The 17,849-nt window shown below is 47.6% G+C and overlaps 1 protein-coding gene across 1 annotated transcript in view; it reads right to left on the reverse strand.

Moving 5' to 3' along the window:
• The window catches only part of Smad1 (SMAD family member 1), a 65,129-nt gene that overhangs the window by 12,559 nt on the left and 34,721 nt on the right, over nucleotides 1-17,849 (reverse strand). Inside the window, exons 3-5 of the mRNA XM_051168521.1 lie at nucleotides 7,168-7,425; nucleotides 4,386-4,502; nucleotides 237-458 (exon numbers count right to left, since the gene is read on the reverse strand). Of these exons, the coding sequence (XP_051024478.1) occupies nucleotides 237-458; nucleotides 4,386-4,502; nucleotides 7,168-7,425 (597 nt within the window). The remainder of the gene's footprint in view (nucleotides 1-236; nucleotides 459-4,385; nucleotides 4,503-7,167; nucleotides 7,426-17,849) is intronic.

Genomic DNA, 17,849 nt, shown 5'->3' on the forward strand with positions numbered 1-17,849 from the left:
TAATGAAAATGCAAGGTGGAGTAGTGCCCAAACAGTCCCAGTCTTAGCTAATTCCTCTCAACATCACGAGAGTTGGAAAACCACTAAGACCATCGATTAGAACAATCTCCAGAGAGTAGGGGTCGGGAAACTACTTTGCAAAGAGCATCTGAGTGTTCACTGGCTTCTGCCACAGGAACGACCGAATCACTTCTGCAAGAGACCAACTCGTGCAAGAGCAGAAAAGGAAGGCTCACCTTTTCCAATATGTCGCCTGGTGTTTTCAATAGTGGAATTCCGGTTCACGTTGGAGAGCAGGCCGAGGCAGAAGCGGTTCTTGTTGTTGGAAGGGTCGGTGAAGCCGTCCACCAACACGCTGGTCGAGGAGGCGTGGAACGCTTCACCCACACGGTTGTTGAGCTCATAGTACACAATAGAGCACCAGTGTTTCGGTTCCTCATAAGCCACTGCCTGGACATCTGCAAGACGTAAAGACAAGGTTCGGTCGCTCACGGTTTGTGCCTGGAGCACCCCCAAACCGAAACCACACTGTAAAGCTGGCTGGGTGTCCCGGGAACGAAGACAGGCAAGGGCAACCGTGATGGTCACACGTCACCGTTCTGAGAGCTGAAGCTCTTCTTACTAAGGGTGGCCCTTCTCCTTTAACTGGAGGAACAATCGTCTCCAACGACCATCAGAATACCAGCTGAGCAGGCCCAACGGCAGCCATTTGCTGAATACTAAGGGCCTATGACTTGCTCATTAACATACAGAAATAATAGAAGTCACTCCTGCTGGCGCACTACCTATAAGAAATACAACAAGTGACTGGCGAAAAAGGAAGGGAACACAGAAACAAGACGGTGGGGGGAGAGGGGGAGTGGTAGGGGGAGGAGTTGGGGGGGGGGAGATGTGCCAATGTGGCTGGTGTAGAAAGGAACCACTTTTGGCAAAGCTTTGGTAAACCTCTGCTTTCTCAAAGCACCCAAAACTATACCTACCTATCATAGAGAGGCTCTCTGGCTCCCCAAGAGCCAGGGACAGCCACTGCTCCAATTCTGCTATGGTTTCTAGCTCAGGAAGAAGTCCTGCCAGCTGGCCGTTCTCCCTGGATGAGTCATATCTCTCCCATCCAGACTCCACGCTCACTTCCTTATACTTGCTTTAAGTCATGCCGAGCAGGTGTTTTGTCTCTCTCTCTCTCTCCCTCTCTCTCTCTCTCTCTCTCCCTTCCCAGAATGGGTCAACAGTGGAAACTACCCAGCTTTACGAACAGGACGCAGCTTGTTAAGGCCAAGCTCTTAGGACTGACGAACCTCCGAACAGAAAACGCTTCCAACCAGAAAGGGTTGGGAGGTGAGCCCTTTCTGCAGCAAGCCTCCAGTAACGCACCTTTGAGACCCCCCCCCCCCCAACCACACCACTGCCAACCTAACTATTACTGATCTGAGCCTCAGGGATGGGGGCCTTGGTGCGCAGTGTGGAGAAATGAAGAGTGAACCCACCAGGCACAGTGAAAGGAGAAAGACTTGTGTGGTCTTTGTTAGCTGCCTTATACGCTTAAGTGGCTTAGCTGAAAATAAACCATTTCCCTTGTTTTCTAAGTATCTCCTCCCTGTCAGTCGCTCTCCTATTCTTCAAGGAGTAAAGCGTTAGTGCCAAACCTCTGAGAAGGCCGCGCCACAGTCACACAACAGGGCCCTTTTATCAGCTCTCAGCACTGTTCAAAATGTTATTCATCTAGCTTAGACGCCGACACATTTTTTTCCTATAAAAGGCAAGGAAGATTTTTGTGGGACATATGGTCTTTATCACAACTATTCCACTCTGCCTCTGTACCACACAAAAACAGCCATTTATAAAATGTAACAAATGGGCACAGCTGTGTTCTAATAAAGCTTTATTTATAAAAACAGACAGTGGGCTGAACTGTCTCTGTGGGCTGTAGTCTGCTGACCCCTGCTCTGGGAGAACCACCACAGGTAACAACAGGAAAAAGCCAACTTTTTTTCCCTTTGAATTGGCTGTAATGGGGAACGTTTGAAAGGCTATTTAAAAGAAAAAGAAAATCTTAAAAGTAAGGTCTTGATTTGGGGTATTCGAGCTAATCTCATCAGTACCATTATAGGGCCCACACAGGGCATCTTGCTCTCCAAATAAAAATTCCAAAAATGGGTCAGATGGAGGCTATTCTCTCAGACTCTTTACTTGTTGACCCCCAACATCTAATGATGACCAAAAGCCATAAAATATAGAGAGCCTATAAAGAAAACTTCAAAACGAAATTACTGGTTTATATATGTTCCAACGTACTTAACGATACATCTAAGGTTCTTTGAGATTGTTATCGTTATTTTTACATTTTATTTTTGGAGCAGTTTTGGGTCACTGCAAAATTGGCACAGAGACCTCCATAGGCCCTCTCGCCGCGAAGGTCTACCATCAGAGTGGTGCATTTAGTGCAGTCCAAGAGCCTATGTGAGCACATTACCAGCCCCACCCCAGAGATGGCATTAGGGCTTGTTCTTGGTGTGCAGTTTGTGGGTCTGAACACACACGGACAGGGCACGCTGCTATCATCACACTACCACACACAGAGCCTAACACTTAAATCCTTTCAAAGTATCAGCAACTCAGACAAAGTCCAAGGCACAAGACACGTTCAGCAATAACATGGCTTCCTAAGTTCAATTCGCTTCAGACCAGGTTGATTACTTGGTGGAAGCCTCCCGAAGAAGTTACTGACCGGGAGCTTTGGCTTGCCAGGGCAGCGTGGCATCTTGTGGCATGGGGGCAGTGTGGCTTTGGTGTTCATGGCAGGGTGTCAGTGAGTCTAGTATCTCCGTTCTCTGCTCCCTTAAGCCTACTCAGCATGCCACTGCAGCCCTGGGAAGCAGGTGGGGCCATCCACCAAGTCACTACTGGGCTGAAATGGACCTGGCGTTGAAGACGCCAGGAGGAAGGGTGAACTTCAGGTTAGTTGTGAAATCTTTGAAGGGAGAATGGCAAGTTATTATCTTTTAATTTCTTCTGGTAACTAGGCTAGGCACAAGTACAGAAAGAAGGAAACAAGCACTATTACGTGTTTCGATGACAGATAAGGGCTGTAAAGTCCATGAGGCTTCTTCTTCTTTCGTTTGTTTGTTTTTCTCTCGAGACAGAGTTTCTCTGTGTAGCTCTGGCTGTCCTGGACTCGCTTTGTAGACCAGGCTGGCCTGGAACCCACCGAGATCCACTTGTCTTTGCCTCCTGAGTGCTGGGACTACAGGCGTGTGCCACCTCCACCGCGTATGCACCGCTGTATGGATTGCTAGTGAGCTTGCCTCACCCATGGGAAGCCTGCTTTGTGCTACTGTGGGCGGCCTGTTCCTCTTGGCCCATTTAAGAACACTTCTTGTGGCATCAGCCCCAAGTTGTGAATTGCGCAAGACCCGAACACAAGTCCATCTAAATAACAGATATATTTGTTATGTAAAGTAGAGCTCAACCATTTCCTTCCTGCTAGCTCTGCATGGCCAAGAGATGGCTAACAGCCTCAGGTTTATAGAGGTACATGAAACAGTTACACAAACCACATATCAACTAAATAAACAGTTCTTTGGCATAGATCTCTGTCTGTCTATCTCACTTCACCATTTACAAAAGGTAAAAGAAAATTAGCATGCTAATGAAATAGATTTGCTTTTTGTTATTGTTGTTTTCATTTTTAAAAATGGTTTCTCTGTGTAGCTCTGGCTGTCCTGAACTCACTTTGGAGACCAGGCTGGCCTTGAACTCAGAGATCTACCTGCTTCTGCCTCTGCCTCCTGAGTGCTGGAATTAAAGGCGTGTGCTACCATGGCCAGCACTGACGGATGTCCTGCGTGTTTGGTAGTCTTTAGAGTTCACTGATAGTTGGGTTTTCTAAACACCAATGATGAGGACTCACTTCACCTAACTGGCAGAAGGATGCTTAAAGCCATTTCAGAAACTACTGAAAATCCGAGACCTCTTCATTCAGTTCTGAGATCTCTTTTGGGACAGTAAGAGTTTAAGAGCTGCGTTCTATAGAATTCTTTCCTTAGGCTTAAAACAACAACAACCAAAAGCCCTGTTTTTCTGTTTCTCAAATACCTTATTTTTCGGACTATAAGGCACACATGACCATAAGACGCACCCAGTTTTTAGAGCAGTAAAACAAACAAAACACACACACACACACACACACACACACACACACACACACACACACACAGTAAAAACAGCAATTGGACCAAGGCATACCCTAATCCCCCCAACACTTTTTGAGGGGGAAGTGAGTCCTATAGTCCAAAAAATACAGTAGCTACTTTTTAAGGGTCTGTATCAGTCAAAGTAACATTTGGACATACAGACAATAAAAGGAAGAAAGTAGCAACCAATTTTACCTCCTCTGTTGATTTCTGCGGGCAATGAAGGTGCCATCATATTTGTGTCCATTGGCTGCGATCCATCCTGGGCCATGGGGTCTTCAGGAGGCAGGTAAGCAGGCGGGGGTGTGTCAGCTACAAAGTTTTAAAGAAAAAAAAAATGACATGCTTCAGGCATGTTCTCTTCTCTGTTGACAATCTTTGTGCACGTGTACACCTGTTCATATGCATGCATACGTGTGCACATGTATGTAGGGAGTCAGGAGATAACTCTGGGTACATCCTTTTAACTTATTGTGGGGAGAGGAGGAACATGTGGGGGTCAGGGCATAACTTAGGCAGTTAGGTCTCTCCACCACACAGGTTCCAGGGACTAAATTCAGGTTTTCACAATGGCAGCAAATGTCTACCCACTGAGCCATCTGGCCAAGCCTCACTCTCTTGGAGAGGGGGTGAAAACAAGGCCTCTCAGGGGCCTGGAGCTCAGTAAGCAGGCTAGGTTGCTGGGCCAGTGAGCCCCAGGGATCTGCCTAGCTGTGCTGAGATTATTAAGCACTAAAGTTGAGTCGACCTCCGTAACAAAAGGCTGGCTTATGGGGTGACATGTGCCTGCAATCCTGGCAGCTGGGACGTGGAGGCAGGATGATGGGGAGGTCAAGGCTAACCTCGGCTACATCAGAGCCTGTCTCTCTCGCACTCGCTCCCATGCTCTCGTCAAAGACTAGATGGACTTTAGGTACAGTTCCTGAACATGCCCAAACTTTGTACCCAGTGACATTTCTGTGAGAAGGGAAAACCCTCCTTATTGAGGGTCAGGTCCCTTCAAGCCACTGAGAACATCTGAGCATGCTCCCATGCAGCAACCCTGAGAACACTCAGGTTTGGATTCAGTGGTGTGCAAACCACAGGACTTGGTAAGGAGAAACTTATGTCAAGGCATCTGACATTAAAACCATGACCACAAATTTGCTGTCCAGGTTCCTTACAACCTACTGAGACTTGGTTCCCTACGACTTTAAGCAACCTCTTGGGACTACTTTTGCCCTAACTATTTAAGCAATGACTAGCTTTAAAAACCCCAATTACAGAATACGAGGAAACAAATCAGTTTAGCTCAGCTGTCTTCTGCTCCAGAATTTACATAGGTCCTCTCTGACAGTTCCTAACATATAATATGATCACTGAAACCACACACATTAATGCAAGACTAGTCTTTTCTTGCTGTAAAACATAGGACATTCGTTTCCCTGCACTCAAAAGCCAAGTTCCTCATTGGCCTGTGAGCCCGCCCACCACACACAGCCGAGCCTTGAGAAGAAAATTTTGCCTTAGGGATCCATGAATGCTCAGGTAAGTACTCAGTGGCAACCATGGGACCCAAGTAACAAACTCTCCTTCCTCAGGGCTCTCTGGCACCTCCCACTCCCAGCCCCTGCAGAATTATAACCCAGTTGCTAAAAAGCAGAGAGCCATCCAGCTCCAGGGACCTTTCCTATACTTCTCAGTCTGCCCTCCCCTCACTCCAGCCTCTTGCTGCAGCCCTAAGGTTAACTCTGCTTACAGAACCCAAAGAGAACATCTCCCTAGCAACCATGGTACCCACAGAGGGGCCCGGGCCACTGCTGATGGGGCTCACCCATCTCCACTAGCACACGCCCTTCCTCTTTGATTATCTGGGCTTCTGCTTTAATGCCTGACAGCCAAGGACAAGAGTAAATTCTAGCAGTAGTCTTTGATTCTCTTGACTGGGGTTGCCCCTGCCTAGAAGCCCTCTGAAAGGACCGTTTCACCACCAACCCATCTGTCAGACTCAACTCTTGCTGGGGAACAGGTAGGTGGGAAACCACCGAATGTAACTTAGTTTGGTTATTAAAATAATCGACCTTTCCTCTTCATCCCAAACAGAAAAGCATAATGCCGCATTAAACAGGTTGAAAAATAAGAGTGATTTTAAAAAGGGGGCGATGGTGTACCACTTCTCAGTTTCTGAAGGCTCAAACCTGGATGCTGAACTAAAATGTAACTTAAAGCACTTTTAAGTGGCTCCATAAACACGCCTGGCCAGCCATTTTCCCTCACAAAAAAATTCACAGATTTCAAGAAGCTCTTTCGTTTTCAGTGTCCTTCCTGGCATTGACTGGCAAGAACTCAGGCAGTGATAGTTGAGATGTTTATTTACTAACCTGTAATTTGAAACCTATAACGTTCTAATTAATCGCTTATTTTGATAACTATTACACCATCCGTTATGACTAAAGCGGGAAAAGAACTGGTTTTTTTTTTGTTTTTTGTTTTTTTTTGTCTTCGCTGAGCTAAATAAGCATGTGGTCTCTAGCACTTCTGTCGCAATCCCTTGTTGTTTAAAGTACATGCTTCTTGGGATTACATCACCGGCTAAATGAATCTAATTAAATTGGGGGTGCCATCCCTCGGGAAACAGCTCTTCTGCGGCTGCACTGAAGCAAGGGCTCTTTAATGCCGGAAACGCTTCTCAGAACAGCACTGTGTGCAACATGACATCTTTCCTCTTTCTTTAATGGAGAGCAGAGAGAGTGGGGACACTGGTGCCATTCCCAGAAGGGTGCAGCTGTTTCAAAACTTTTGAAAACAAGGGGAAAATATAGCGGAGATCAAACAGGCCATCCCCTTCGCTAGCTGTGAGATTCCTTTTTCTACATCTGATGCTCTGAAGCATCACCTCGCTTGTGTGTGTGTGGGTGGGGGGGCTGAGCTCTCTGCAGGCCACGCCTACCCACCTCTCCAAAGCCCCCCTAGTCCTTGAACACCCCCCCCTTCCTACCTGGCATCTGGAAAGGGCTGCCTGGGTCTGAGCTGGTGGGGGAATGAGGGTAGGTGCTGCTGCTGCTGCCAGGAGAGTTGGGGTAACTGCTGTTGGGAGAGTGGGGGAACGGGTGGCTGTTGGGCTGCTGGAAGGAGTCTGGAAACGTGGCGTTCAGTGGCATATGAGGCTCGTTCTGTCCCAGGTTGCGGAACTGAGCCAGGAGGCTGTGCTGCGGGTTGTACTCGCTGTGCCTCGGGACCAGCACCGGAGGGAGAACTGGAAATGGAAAAAGAGAGAGAGAGACAAATGAGGAAGGTGAAAACTGGTAACTACCTCACAGTAAGTGAGGGCAAATGACCTGAACCCCAACTGTCAACTCAACAGCAGCAACCAGGGGGAAAGCGAACCTATTCAGAACATGTAGAGCCCGGATCACAGGACCACCGTCCCCCCCCCCCCCGGCCCGCGAGCAGTGCCACTAGCCTGTTGACCCAGGGAAGCCCCAAAATCACAGTCTCAGGTGAAAATGTGTTGCTTTATTCCATTTTTAATGGTCCTATTCACAAAAAGCTAAAACACACTTAACAGTACACATAATTGGCTAGCCAGATGGCTTTATGAGTAAAAGGGCTTGTCACACAGCCGGACGACCTGAGCTACAGAATAAATTCCACAGCGTAGGTCTGTGGCATGTGCACGCCTCCATACGCACACACACTATACATATATACTGCACACGCACACACAAACTATACATATGTACTGCACACGTGCGCGGGGAGAGAGAGTGCGGGGGAGGGAGGGAGGAAGGAAGGGGGAGAGAAGGAGGGAGGGCGAGCAAGCGGAGCGCTCAGTGGCATTCACCCACAATCCAAGTACTCAGGAAGGAAGCCAAGGCAAAGGGATCTGAGGCTGTAGTCTAGCCTAGGCTACCCTGTTTGCATATTTATAAGGCGCCACTGGCACTCTCACTGCTAAGATCTGAGTTAATATGTAATGAATGATATTATTTACCAGAAAGTGGGTACTTTTGTCCTTTTTTGTTTGTTTTGTTTTGGTTGGCTGGTTTTTGACAGGGTTTCTCTGTGTAGCCTTGGCTGTCCCAGACTTGCTTTGTAGACCAGGCTAGCCTTAAACTCACCAGAAAGTGTCCTCATTGGCACATTAACTCCTTTTAAAATAAAAAGCAGCAGAATAAAGAAGGTTGAAGAGGTAAACACAGTGGGTCTGTGACACCCAAAGGCCAGGGGGGACAGTCATCCTTTCTCTGAGGATCTGGAGGGAAGTACCCACTTCTCCGAGATCCACATGACAGGGCCAAGGAGGACAAAGAGGTTACAGGCACATTTGTTAACTGAAAGCCTCAAGTGACGAGGGGCTAAGAGGCAGGCACCTGGACAAAACCACAATGCGCTGTCAGTGCTGACGGACAGATGTAGGTGAAAAGCCTAAGTTGGCGGAAACCAGCGTGGGTAACTCCCCAGAGCCTGGCAAAGCCACCACAGAAACAGCGACCTGCGGACCCCACCCTGGGGAATGCTGCTAGTCACCAGGTGGCTTCCTAGTGACAAAGACCTTTGGAAGCCTTCCTGCCCTTGTGGCCTCAAAACAATAGAGAAAAGCAACATGTTTTAAAGCTGCAGGAGAGAAAGGAGCTTTGAAATTGGCTGCTGCCAATGGTAGCTAGGGCCCCCGGTGCTTTTCCCTGAAGAAGCATTTCCTGACATTAGAAATGGAGTTGAGTCTTGGTGCTTTCCGGGAGCCCTGTTCCTGCTTTCCAGTACTTCCGCTGGAAGGCCTGAGGAACACTTAGATTATCGCTCACTTAAGCTGTGAACCATTGGTAAAGTAGATTTGGGAAAGTCCTAAAATTCCTTATACACTACACCCCACGTGTCAATTATCCCGCGGTGATAACACTTGTGGATTTCCCTGCTGTTTTAGTATCATAATAAAATTTCTTTCTAGCATAGCGATAAAATCTGCCCAAAGCAAGTCTTTATTTCCTACTTCTACCTTCCAACAGTCAACTGAGATGGAAACCACGGAAAGGAAATCCCTGGTAAAGGCCTCCCTATTTGTCAGCAGAAATGTGTCTTGAGAAATAATTGCGTGCTATGAAAAGCAGCTCAGTTCTTATGGGTCCATAAACACTCTTTGTCTTTCAGCTGCCGCAGCCTGAGGTCACTCCAATCGCTCACTCGCTCCTTCCTTCTTTCCTTTTGGGGATACTATGGAACCAACCTCTGCTGGCTTTGAACGTCCAATGTAGCTGAGAAGAACCTTCCAGGTGCTAGGACTCCAGGCATGCCCCAGCATGCCTGGCTTTCTCATCTTGCCTTTCTTATCATCAGTGAGAGATCCAGCTAACCACTTGCTCCAAATGCAGCACGGCCAGCTTTGTCTTATATTGAGCACTTATTTTCACGGCTCTCACTGCCTAACAGCTTCAGAGCTAGGGAGTCAACTGTCCTGGCTGCCAGCAGGTGGCGGTGGCCATGGAGGGCAAAGGGCACTGTGCTTCTCCGCTGTCCTGCTGTCACTGTTGTTTGGTTGTGATCGGCTTGAAGGCACAGTGCTGAGATGGTCCCCGTGTACATCACGGAGAGACCAACCAGCATTCTTAGGTGACCACAGCTATGATCCATCAAGCACGGTGGAGTTCGTGATAAGTGCGCTGAAATGTTGCTGTTCTTGTCTATTTTTGTGGCTCGTATTGTCCAACAATTGGCCACTATTTGCTTTTTGTGCCTTTTAAAACATACTACTGCTCTTTAGGTGTCTCTTTAAACACAGTGCTCTGCGCGCCCATCTCACTCTTCCCTCTTTACCCCTGGGCCCCTTTGTTCCTATTAATGAGGGATGTCATGGAACCCCAAACCTGGGCTCTCGTACGCTTCTACTGTCACACTAACTCTGGCTGTGTCTGTGTGTGCACCTCATGTGTAGAAATCCTTCATTTCCAATTTCTCCCAAGTTCAATCCATTCTCACAAACTTTTTATTTGTCCTCCTTCATTTATATATATATTTATATTTATATTATTTATTAATCTTGAATATTTTGAGACAGGGGCTCATGTAGCCCAGGTTAGCCTCAAAATTGTAGCTGAGGATGACTTTGAACTCCCGATTCTCTTGCCTCCACTTCCTGCAGGCAGGGGTTATAGGCACGAGTCAAGCCTGGCCCAGTTTCAATATATTCAAGAATTCCCTTAATTCTAAATACACTAAATTTATTTTTTCAAAACTACTATATTTATACCATCTTATAAACTATACCTAGGAATTTGGAGTTTATCTCCCCAGTTCTTTGTAAATCTGGAAAACACTAACCTGGTGTGAAGGTCACAACCACACATCTCCTGTCCAGACTCATCTGTTCAGTTCCCTCATCCTAACGTCCTACGTCCTCAAAGGGTAGCCACCCAGGTTATTTGTTCTCTCTTCCCACCCCACCCCGCCCTCCCGGTGTGTGTGTGTGTGTGTGTGTGTGTGTGTGTGTGTGTGTTATAAATGTGAAGCTATAGAGTCATGCACACTCATGCTGAATGGCCAAATTCATCCCTGCACCCTTCTGGGGCATGCAGAGTTTCCAATTTGTTTAGGTTTCTGACCTACTAGTTTTATTTGTGGTATGGACTGCATCTAATTTTGCCTTCTTCTAAATCATTAGCCAGCCCTCTTAAGGTCTGTCTCTGGCCTGGGACTGAGGGCTGCCTTTTCCGTAATGTTCTGTCTGTTTCCAGACATTTCCTTCTACTCTAGGCTGTGCCCGTGCCACCATTTTGTTAGTTACATTAGGGGGGCGAGAGAGAGAGAGAGAGAGAGAGAGATATTGGTTTTTTGAGACAGGGCTTCTCTGTATAACCTCGGCTGTCCTGGAACTCAGTCTATAGACTAGGCAGGCTGGCCTCTACCCTCTAACTCAGAGATCTGTCTGCCTCTGACTCCTGAGTGCTGAGATTAAAGGTGCGTGCCACCCCAACAGGGTGTGTGTGTGTGTGTGTGTGTGTGTGTGTCTGTGTGTGTGTGTGTCTGTGTGTGTGTGTGTGTGTGTGTGTGTGTGTGTGTGTTTTCCTAAATAACTGGCCGGTCCAGCTCTTGTTGGCTTTTCTTCTCAGTATTAAGCTGCAGGCTTCTCTTTGCAAATGGCTTTGGTAATCACTCTGTCTACCTTTCAGAAACAAAGCAGCTCTTATTGAGCAGTCATTACAAGTTGACAGTAAAGTATCCTGGTGTTGAAACGTCTTCTTTAGAATAAGGAAGAACTGGGCAGGAGATGGAGGCAGGAGGACAATGAGTGCAAGGCTAGCCGAATGAATTCTAGGCCAGCCTGGGACATTTAACAAGACTCTACTCAAAATCAAAAGTAAAGAGGCTGGAGAGATGGCTCAGCAGATAAGTGTACATGCTGCTTTCAGGTCCACATGAATAACCCAGTCTCTGAGTTATCCATCTTCTGGACTTGGAGGACACCTGCATGCATGTGCACACCGTTATAATGGAGAGAAATCCACGGGTACAGCTTAGCAGTAACAGCGCTTGCCTGCCATGCATGAGGGCCCATGTCCATCTCCAACACTGGAGCACCAAGGAAAAGTGCCAGGAAGGTCGAGTCTCTGTGACTGGTAGACACTGTCTCTTATGTTAGTTTCCTAGGGCAGCTGTAATAAAATACCAAACAGTAGTGGTGACTGCAGCAGCAGAAATCCATTTTCCTGGGGCAGGAGGCTCAAGTCCAAAATGAAGGTAGTGGTGGGCAGGTTTCACCGGCTCCTGGTGCAGCTCTGCATCACCCAACGCATCTCCCAGGATGTTAAGCAGCCTACACTAGGCTCACACAATGCCTTCCTTCATCTTAGCTATCTGTTTCTGTCTCTAAGACCCGTGTTCCATGGTACTTGGGGTTAGAGCTTCAGCACCAGCTTAGGACACACGCAACCTGGTCCGTGAAGTCACATGCAGTGTCGTACACAGTGTGCTTGCTTGCTTTCGAATTGCTTTCCTTGAGTTTTTGGAAATGCTTCTTTCTACAAGACACCATCGAGAAGCCAGATGCCAAATTTGCTTTTCCCAATGTTATCAGTAATCTATTCTTTTTGCCTTAGGGCCCGAGGTTTCTCTTTGGACTGTGAAGCCTTATGGTTTTTCACTAAAGCTTTGTCTTCAAGCTGACCAGGGTGTGTGTCTGGGAGAGCCCTGCTAGCTAACCTGCTTGAGCTCCATGCTCTCCCTAAGACAAGGGCCTGGATGAGTAGAGCCTTTCTCAGGTCCCTGACAACCACCTGGAGAGAGAGAGAGAGAGAGAGAGAGAGAGAGAGAGAGAGAGAGAGAGAGAGAGAGAGAGAGAGAGAGAGAGAGAGCATTCACACGCGTGTGGAGGCCAGAGGTTGACATCAGTTGTTTACCTCAATTGTTTCCCACTGTAACTTTTGAGACAAGGTCTCTCACTCAACCTGGAGCTCACAGATCTGGCTGGACTGGCTGGGCCTGGAACTATAGGACTCTTCCTTCAATACCCCGTCATTGTTGGGATTTAAGGCACATGCTGCCCAGGGAACTCTGGCCTGTGGGTGGGTGCTGGGATCTAAACCTAGTCTCTCCTTCTCTCTCTCTCTCTCTCTCTCTCTCTCTCTCTCTCTCTCTCTCTGCCAAGTCTTTATTTTATTTTGTATTGTTTTGTTTTTTGTTTTTTTTTCAAGTTTTTATTTTAAAATATTTCTATTGTTATTTTAACTATGTGAGTGAGTGTGAGTATCTATGTACACATCTGTACCTGTATGTGAGTGCTGGTGCCCTCTGTGGCAGGAGGTATTAAATCCCCGGAAGCAGGATTACAGGCAGTTGTAAAATGCGCAATGTGTGGAATAGGGGGTGTGTTTTTCCTCCTTTCCCCAAGCTCCCCAAATAATGACTCCTGAGACTCAAAGTTTATTGACAAATACTTAGGCCCTATCGCTAGGCTCTTCTCTGACTAGCTCATAACTTAAATTAATCCACTTATGCTAATCTACATTCTGTTATGTGCTGGTTACCTCTGCTCAGGTACCATGCGTCTGTCCTCCTCACATCTTCCTGGGCAAATCTCTCACACCTGGTTCTATCCCAACATCCTTTCTGCCTACCAGATGTCCACCTTCTATTCCACCTTTTCCTATAGGCCATAGGTTTTTAAACTGACAGCCAATGTATCCATACAATACACAAGATATTCTCTCTACAAATGTGGGTGCTGGGACTTGAACTTGGGTCCTCTATAAGCACAGTATGTGCTCTTTAACCACTAAGCCATCTCTCCAGCCCTTTGGCTTACGTCTTTGAGAGTAGAATGAGCTCTCTTCCCATCTTTTCCTGACCTTTTGGTGGAGACATGGGGCGGGGGGGGGGGGGGGGGGGAGACACACGACAAGTTGGATTTCCTTTCCTCGCTGCTCTTCAAACTCTGCATCTCTTTCTTTGAAAAAGTAAAACTCCCTTTTCTAGGCAACAGGAAACCCAAACCGAGAATGAAAACTACAGGATGCTGAAGCCTGAGGAGACATTTGTGATTCTACTACTGGGCTCTGCTTTTCTGCGTTGCCAAGGCGCATGGGAAAGGAACGACCAAGAACAGCTAAAATTATACAGCAGAGCTCAACAGCACTCACACACCCCAGACTGGAGCTTCGTCCAGAGTCTCAAGCGTGGCCTGAAATTCTACACCAAATGGTCAGTGGCAACGTGTTCTAGTCTAACCCTGGCAAGCCTTCAGCTGTGCAGTGACCCTCCAAATGTTCTCCAAAAGGCAGCTGGTTTCTGCTTTAACACACAAGAGTTCTGGCGATGAAGTTGCCAGGCCCTCTTGCCTGTGTCTGTCCACGCAGACAGAATGGCGATCCAAGCTACCCAAACGCTTCCTGCCTGCTGGTGCTCGTGGCCGGAGGGGGTGGCTGGCTAAGCGAGCTAAGCAGGATGACCACCTTTGTGACTCCGACCAAAAATCATTCAACTTCTTGGGGCTTCCTGCTCACCTCCCACAAAAAGAGCAAGATCCTCGTTTCCCTGGGGCTGCCCTGCTCTGAGCTCTGCATGTGTTTGACTTTGTGTGTATCTTGTTCTAGGTCTGCAGGGTGCAAAGCTCGGTCCCGGCGGCGTCTCAGGACACCTCACCAGGGTAAGAACAGTGCCTTGCAATAGCAATTCTTACCAGAAGGGCAAGTTGCCAACGCAGCCGCGTAGGACCAACGTCCCTGATGGAGTGTGCTGGGTTGACCTTGTGGACAGAAACTCTCATGTACAGAAGTAGGGTAGGATGGTTTCCGCGTTAATAGTATGTTTGCTTAGAAAATTAAATTCCTTACTTCAAGATATGCCTCAGAAACTGAAGAAATGGCTCTCGGGATCTTCACCAAGGTTAAATTTTAACAGCAATAAGCAACAGCCAACCCCCTTTATCTTTCTGTTTGCTCACTGCTGGTGAGCTGAGGGCGGGCAGGGTTTGCAGCACTAGATAGGTCTCCTGAGCTGTGGTTGTGTAAGTCAGTGGGAGGACACAGCTCCACCGCAGGCTGTTTCCACTCTTCACAGCTGCACTCTGTGCATCTCCAGGGAAGCAGGCTCAGCCTAGCTAAGTAACTCATTCTGGATCCAGCACCTGATGAAAGAGGAGCCAAGGCTGGAGTGATAGCCTGTTCACAGCCAGCAGGCTTTTAGGATGTAGACATACAAAACTGAGAGGAGTGTGTGAAAGTCACTACAGAAGTTCTTTCTGCTTTTTGATAGGTGTGTGGGAGCGGTATATATGTGCATGTGCGTGTGTGTGGGGGGGTGTGGATGTGTAGTGAGTGTGTCTCTGTGTCCATGTGTGTGTACATGTGAGAGAGTGGTGGTGGGTGATGTGTGTATGTGAGAGACAGAGGGAGGGTAGGGTAGGGGTGTGTCTGAGAGAGAGAGAGAGGAAAAGAGACAGACAGACAGAGACCAGAGACAGAGAGACAGAGACAGAAAGACAGAGGTATTGTACATGTATAAGAGAGGGGAGAGGGCTGGAGAGGTGGCTCAGAGGTTAAGAGCACTGGCTGCGGCTGCTCTTCCAAAGGTCCTGAGTTCAATTCCCAGCAACCATACGGTGGCTCACAACCATCTATAATGAGATCTGGTGCCCTCTGTTGGCCTGCAGGGATACATGAGGCAGAGCACTGTACACATAATAAATAAATAAATAAATAAATAAATAAATAAATAAATAAATATTTAAAAAAAAAAAAAGAGAGAGAGAGGGGAGAGGTTGTCTTCCTCAGTTGTTTCTCATATCTTCAGAGGCTCTTTTCACAAAACCTTGAGTTCACTGTTTCGGCTAGATTGGCCGGGCCAGTGAGCCCATGACCGCCTGTCTCTTCCGCCCGCCCCCCCCTCCCCGTACTGAGATTACAACCATGAACCACTATACCAGATTGTTTCTGTGGGTGCTGAGGGCTGAACTCAGGTCCGCACAGCCAACACTTTATTGAGCCATCTTCCCACACCCAAGCTTAGGTTGTTTTTACCTAAGGAGGACACTGTAAGTATCTACTGTGTAGGAATGTCACAATTACTATAAAGAAGTATATTCACAGAAAGCAAGAATGCAAACACAGTTCGAACACAAGCAGAAAAAAATGAACTGCCTTCAATACCAGTAGCAGGCTTTTGTTTTTGTTTTAATAAAAGCCAAACCTCCAATTTACTTTAAAAATAGCCTAATTATAACTCAACTTCTGAAAATTCAACTTCCTGGACAATGGCAGGCTAGTGATTTTTGGTCCACCACAGATGGCTCCTGTGAACTGTGACTCTGTGAGACTGTGCCCACACATGCTGGCTATGACTAGGGGGCCCTGACTGAGGTTCCTGCCATGACCTTGTCTTTGAGGTCAGTTCATGCTCCCCACCTAGCTACCCCAGGCTTCTGCAGTCCAATTCCCACCTCTCTGCACCTCCACCTCTCTGCACCTCCACCTCTCAGCTCCTTGTCTTCCGAGGCACCTCCCTGCCCGCTCCACCCCTGCAGGCACACCTTCCTCTCTGCGGCCTGCTGTGGCTGCATGGGCTTTCCTGGTGACTTCCTTTACCTAAGAGCACCGTGCCAAGGGCAGCAGAACTGCTGTTTCTTCTCATGTATCACCCAAAGTCGGACATATAAAAAGGTCCCTAATGCGTTTTCAATTAATATGCTGGAGAGTTTTTACAATTCCTACAATTTACTACAATTACTACAATTGACGAACATAGTGCTCCTCGCAGCCTTACGTAAAACAGACTGTAAACATCATCCCAGACACACTAAACCGGAGCTGGACATTAGGGTGAATTCAGCCTGGGTGAGGGATGGTGAAGGGGTCCCTGTACCCTGGCGTAAGACACGGGTCTCTTGTTGTATGCCTCTAGCTATGGAACCGAACTTCAAACTTCTCCCCTGTGTCAAATATCTAGTGATGACTCCTTGCATCTCTAAGACTCAAACCAGTAGGCTACGGGAATGGCCAGCTTGGCTTTCATCTGCTCACTGGAAAGCAGTGTCAGGGGGCGGGAGAGATGGCTTAACAAGTAAAGGTGCTTGTGCTAAGCCTGAGGAGCTGAGTTTGGTTCCCGGAATCCACACAGCAGAAGGAAGAGGTCTGACTCCATGCTAGTTGCTCTCAGATCTCCACACACCCAATGGCGTATGCCTCTCTCCACACAGACAGACAGACAGACAGACGTATGTAAAAACAAAACAAAACAAAACAAAACAGTGTCCGGTTTTTTTTGGGCAAGTAGTGTGATGTCATGGGGGAAAAAAAACCACTGTCTCTCTCACGCCAAGGCAGCCCAGGGCCCCCACTGTAAGAACTTAGGCAGCATAGGCGCTTGCGGGGATTTCGCGCAGGTGATCCCACGGGCTGGAGTTGGCTACAGCTGTCTCCCGGCAACGGCCTGGTCTCTTCCGCTCTTACCCCAGGTTCCTTTCTCTTGCCGAACATTTATTTGCCTCACTTCCACAGAGGAAAGGGGCTAGGTTATAAGAGAGTCCAGGAGCCGCTGGGGTAGAAAATAACTTCAGAGCGTAAGCTAAAATGATCACACCAGGAGTTCAAAACAAACCAACAAAAACCCAAAACAAGCCACTGTGGGCAATGCATGAGAGACAACAATATAGTTTTACTTTTAGATCCCCAAGCTTAGGGTTTTGCTTAACTATTTATCAGACAAGTATTAGGAGATTTTTAAGACCTTTTTTCTTTTAATAGCAGTCCCAACACACAGCACTCAGGTGCGCTATGTCATACGCTAACCAAATGTTCTGAGGCTCTTACACATTACCCTAAGTTATCCATGCCTCATAAAAAAGAAACTGAGGAGCTGCGGCACTGGCTTAGCGCTGAAGTGTTGTGTCCTCTTAGAAGACTGGGGTCTGGCTCCCAACACCCACATCTGGGGGGATCCAACGCCTCTGGCCTCCATGGCATATCCACACTGGCATGCACACCTGCACATGCAGACTAACGTCATACAGGTAATTTAAAATGATAAGAGAAAAGTGGACATGGAGATACTGGCAGGTTCAGAAGACTGAACCAACACCCAATGGGGTTAGATCACCTACGGTTATACCGCTAATATCCAGTGGAGTCAAGGTTCCGGCTTGGGCGGCCTGGTTCCACAGTGGAAACTCCGGACCACCTTGGTCTTATGGACGTT

Source organism: Acomys russatus, chromosome 26, assembly GCF_903995435.1.
Source record: "Acomys russatus chromosome 26, mAcoRus1.1, whole genome shotgun sequence".
In the NCBI taxonomy this organism is placed as follows: Eukaryota; Metazoa; Chordata; class Mammalia; order Rodentia; family Muridae; genus Acomys; species Acomys russatus.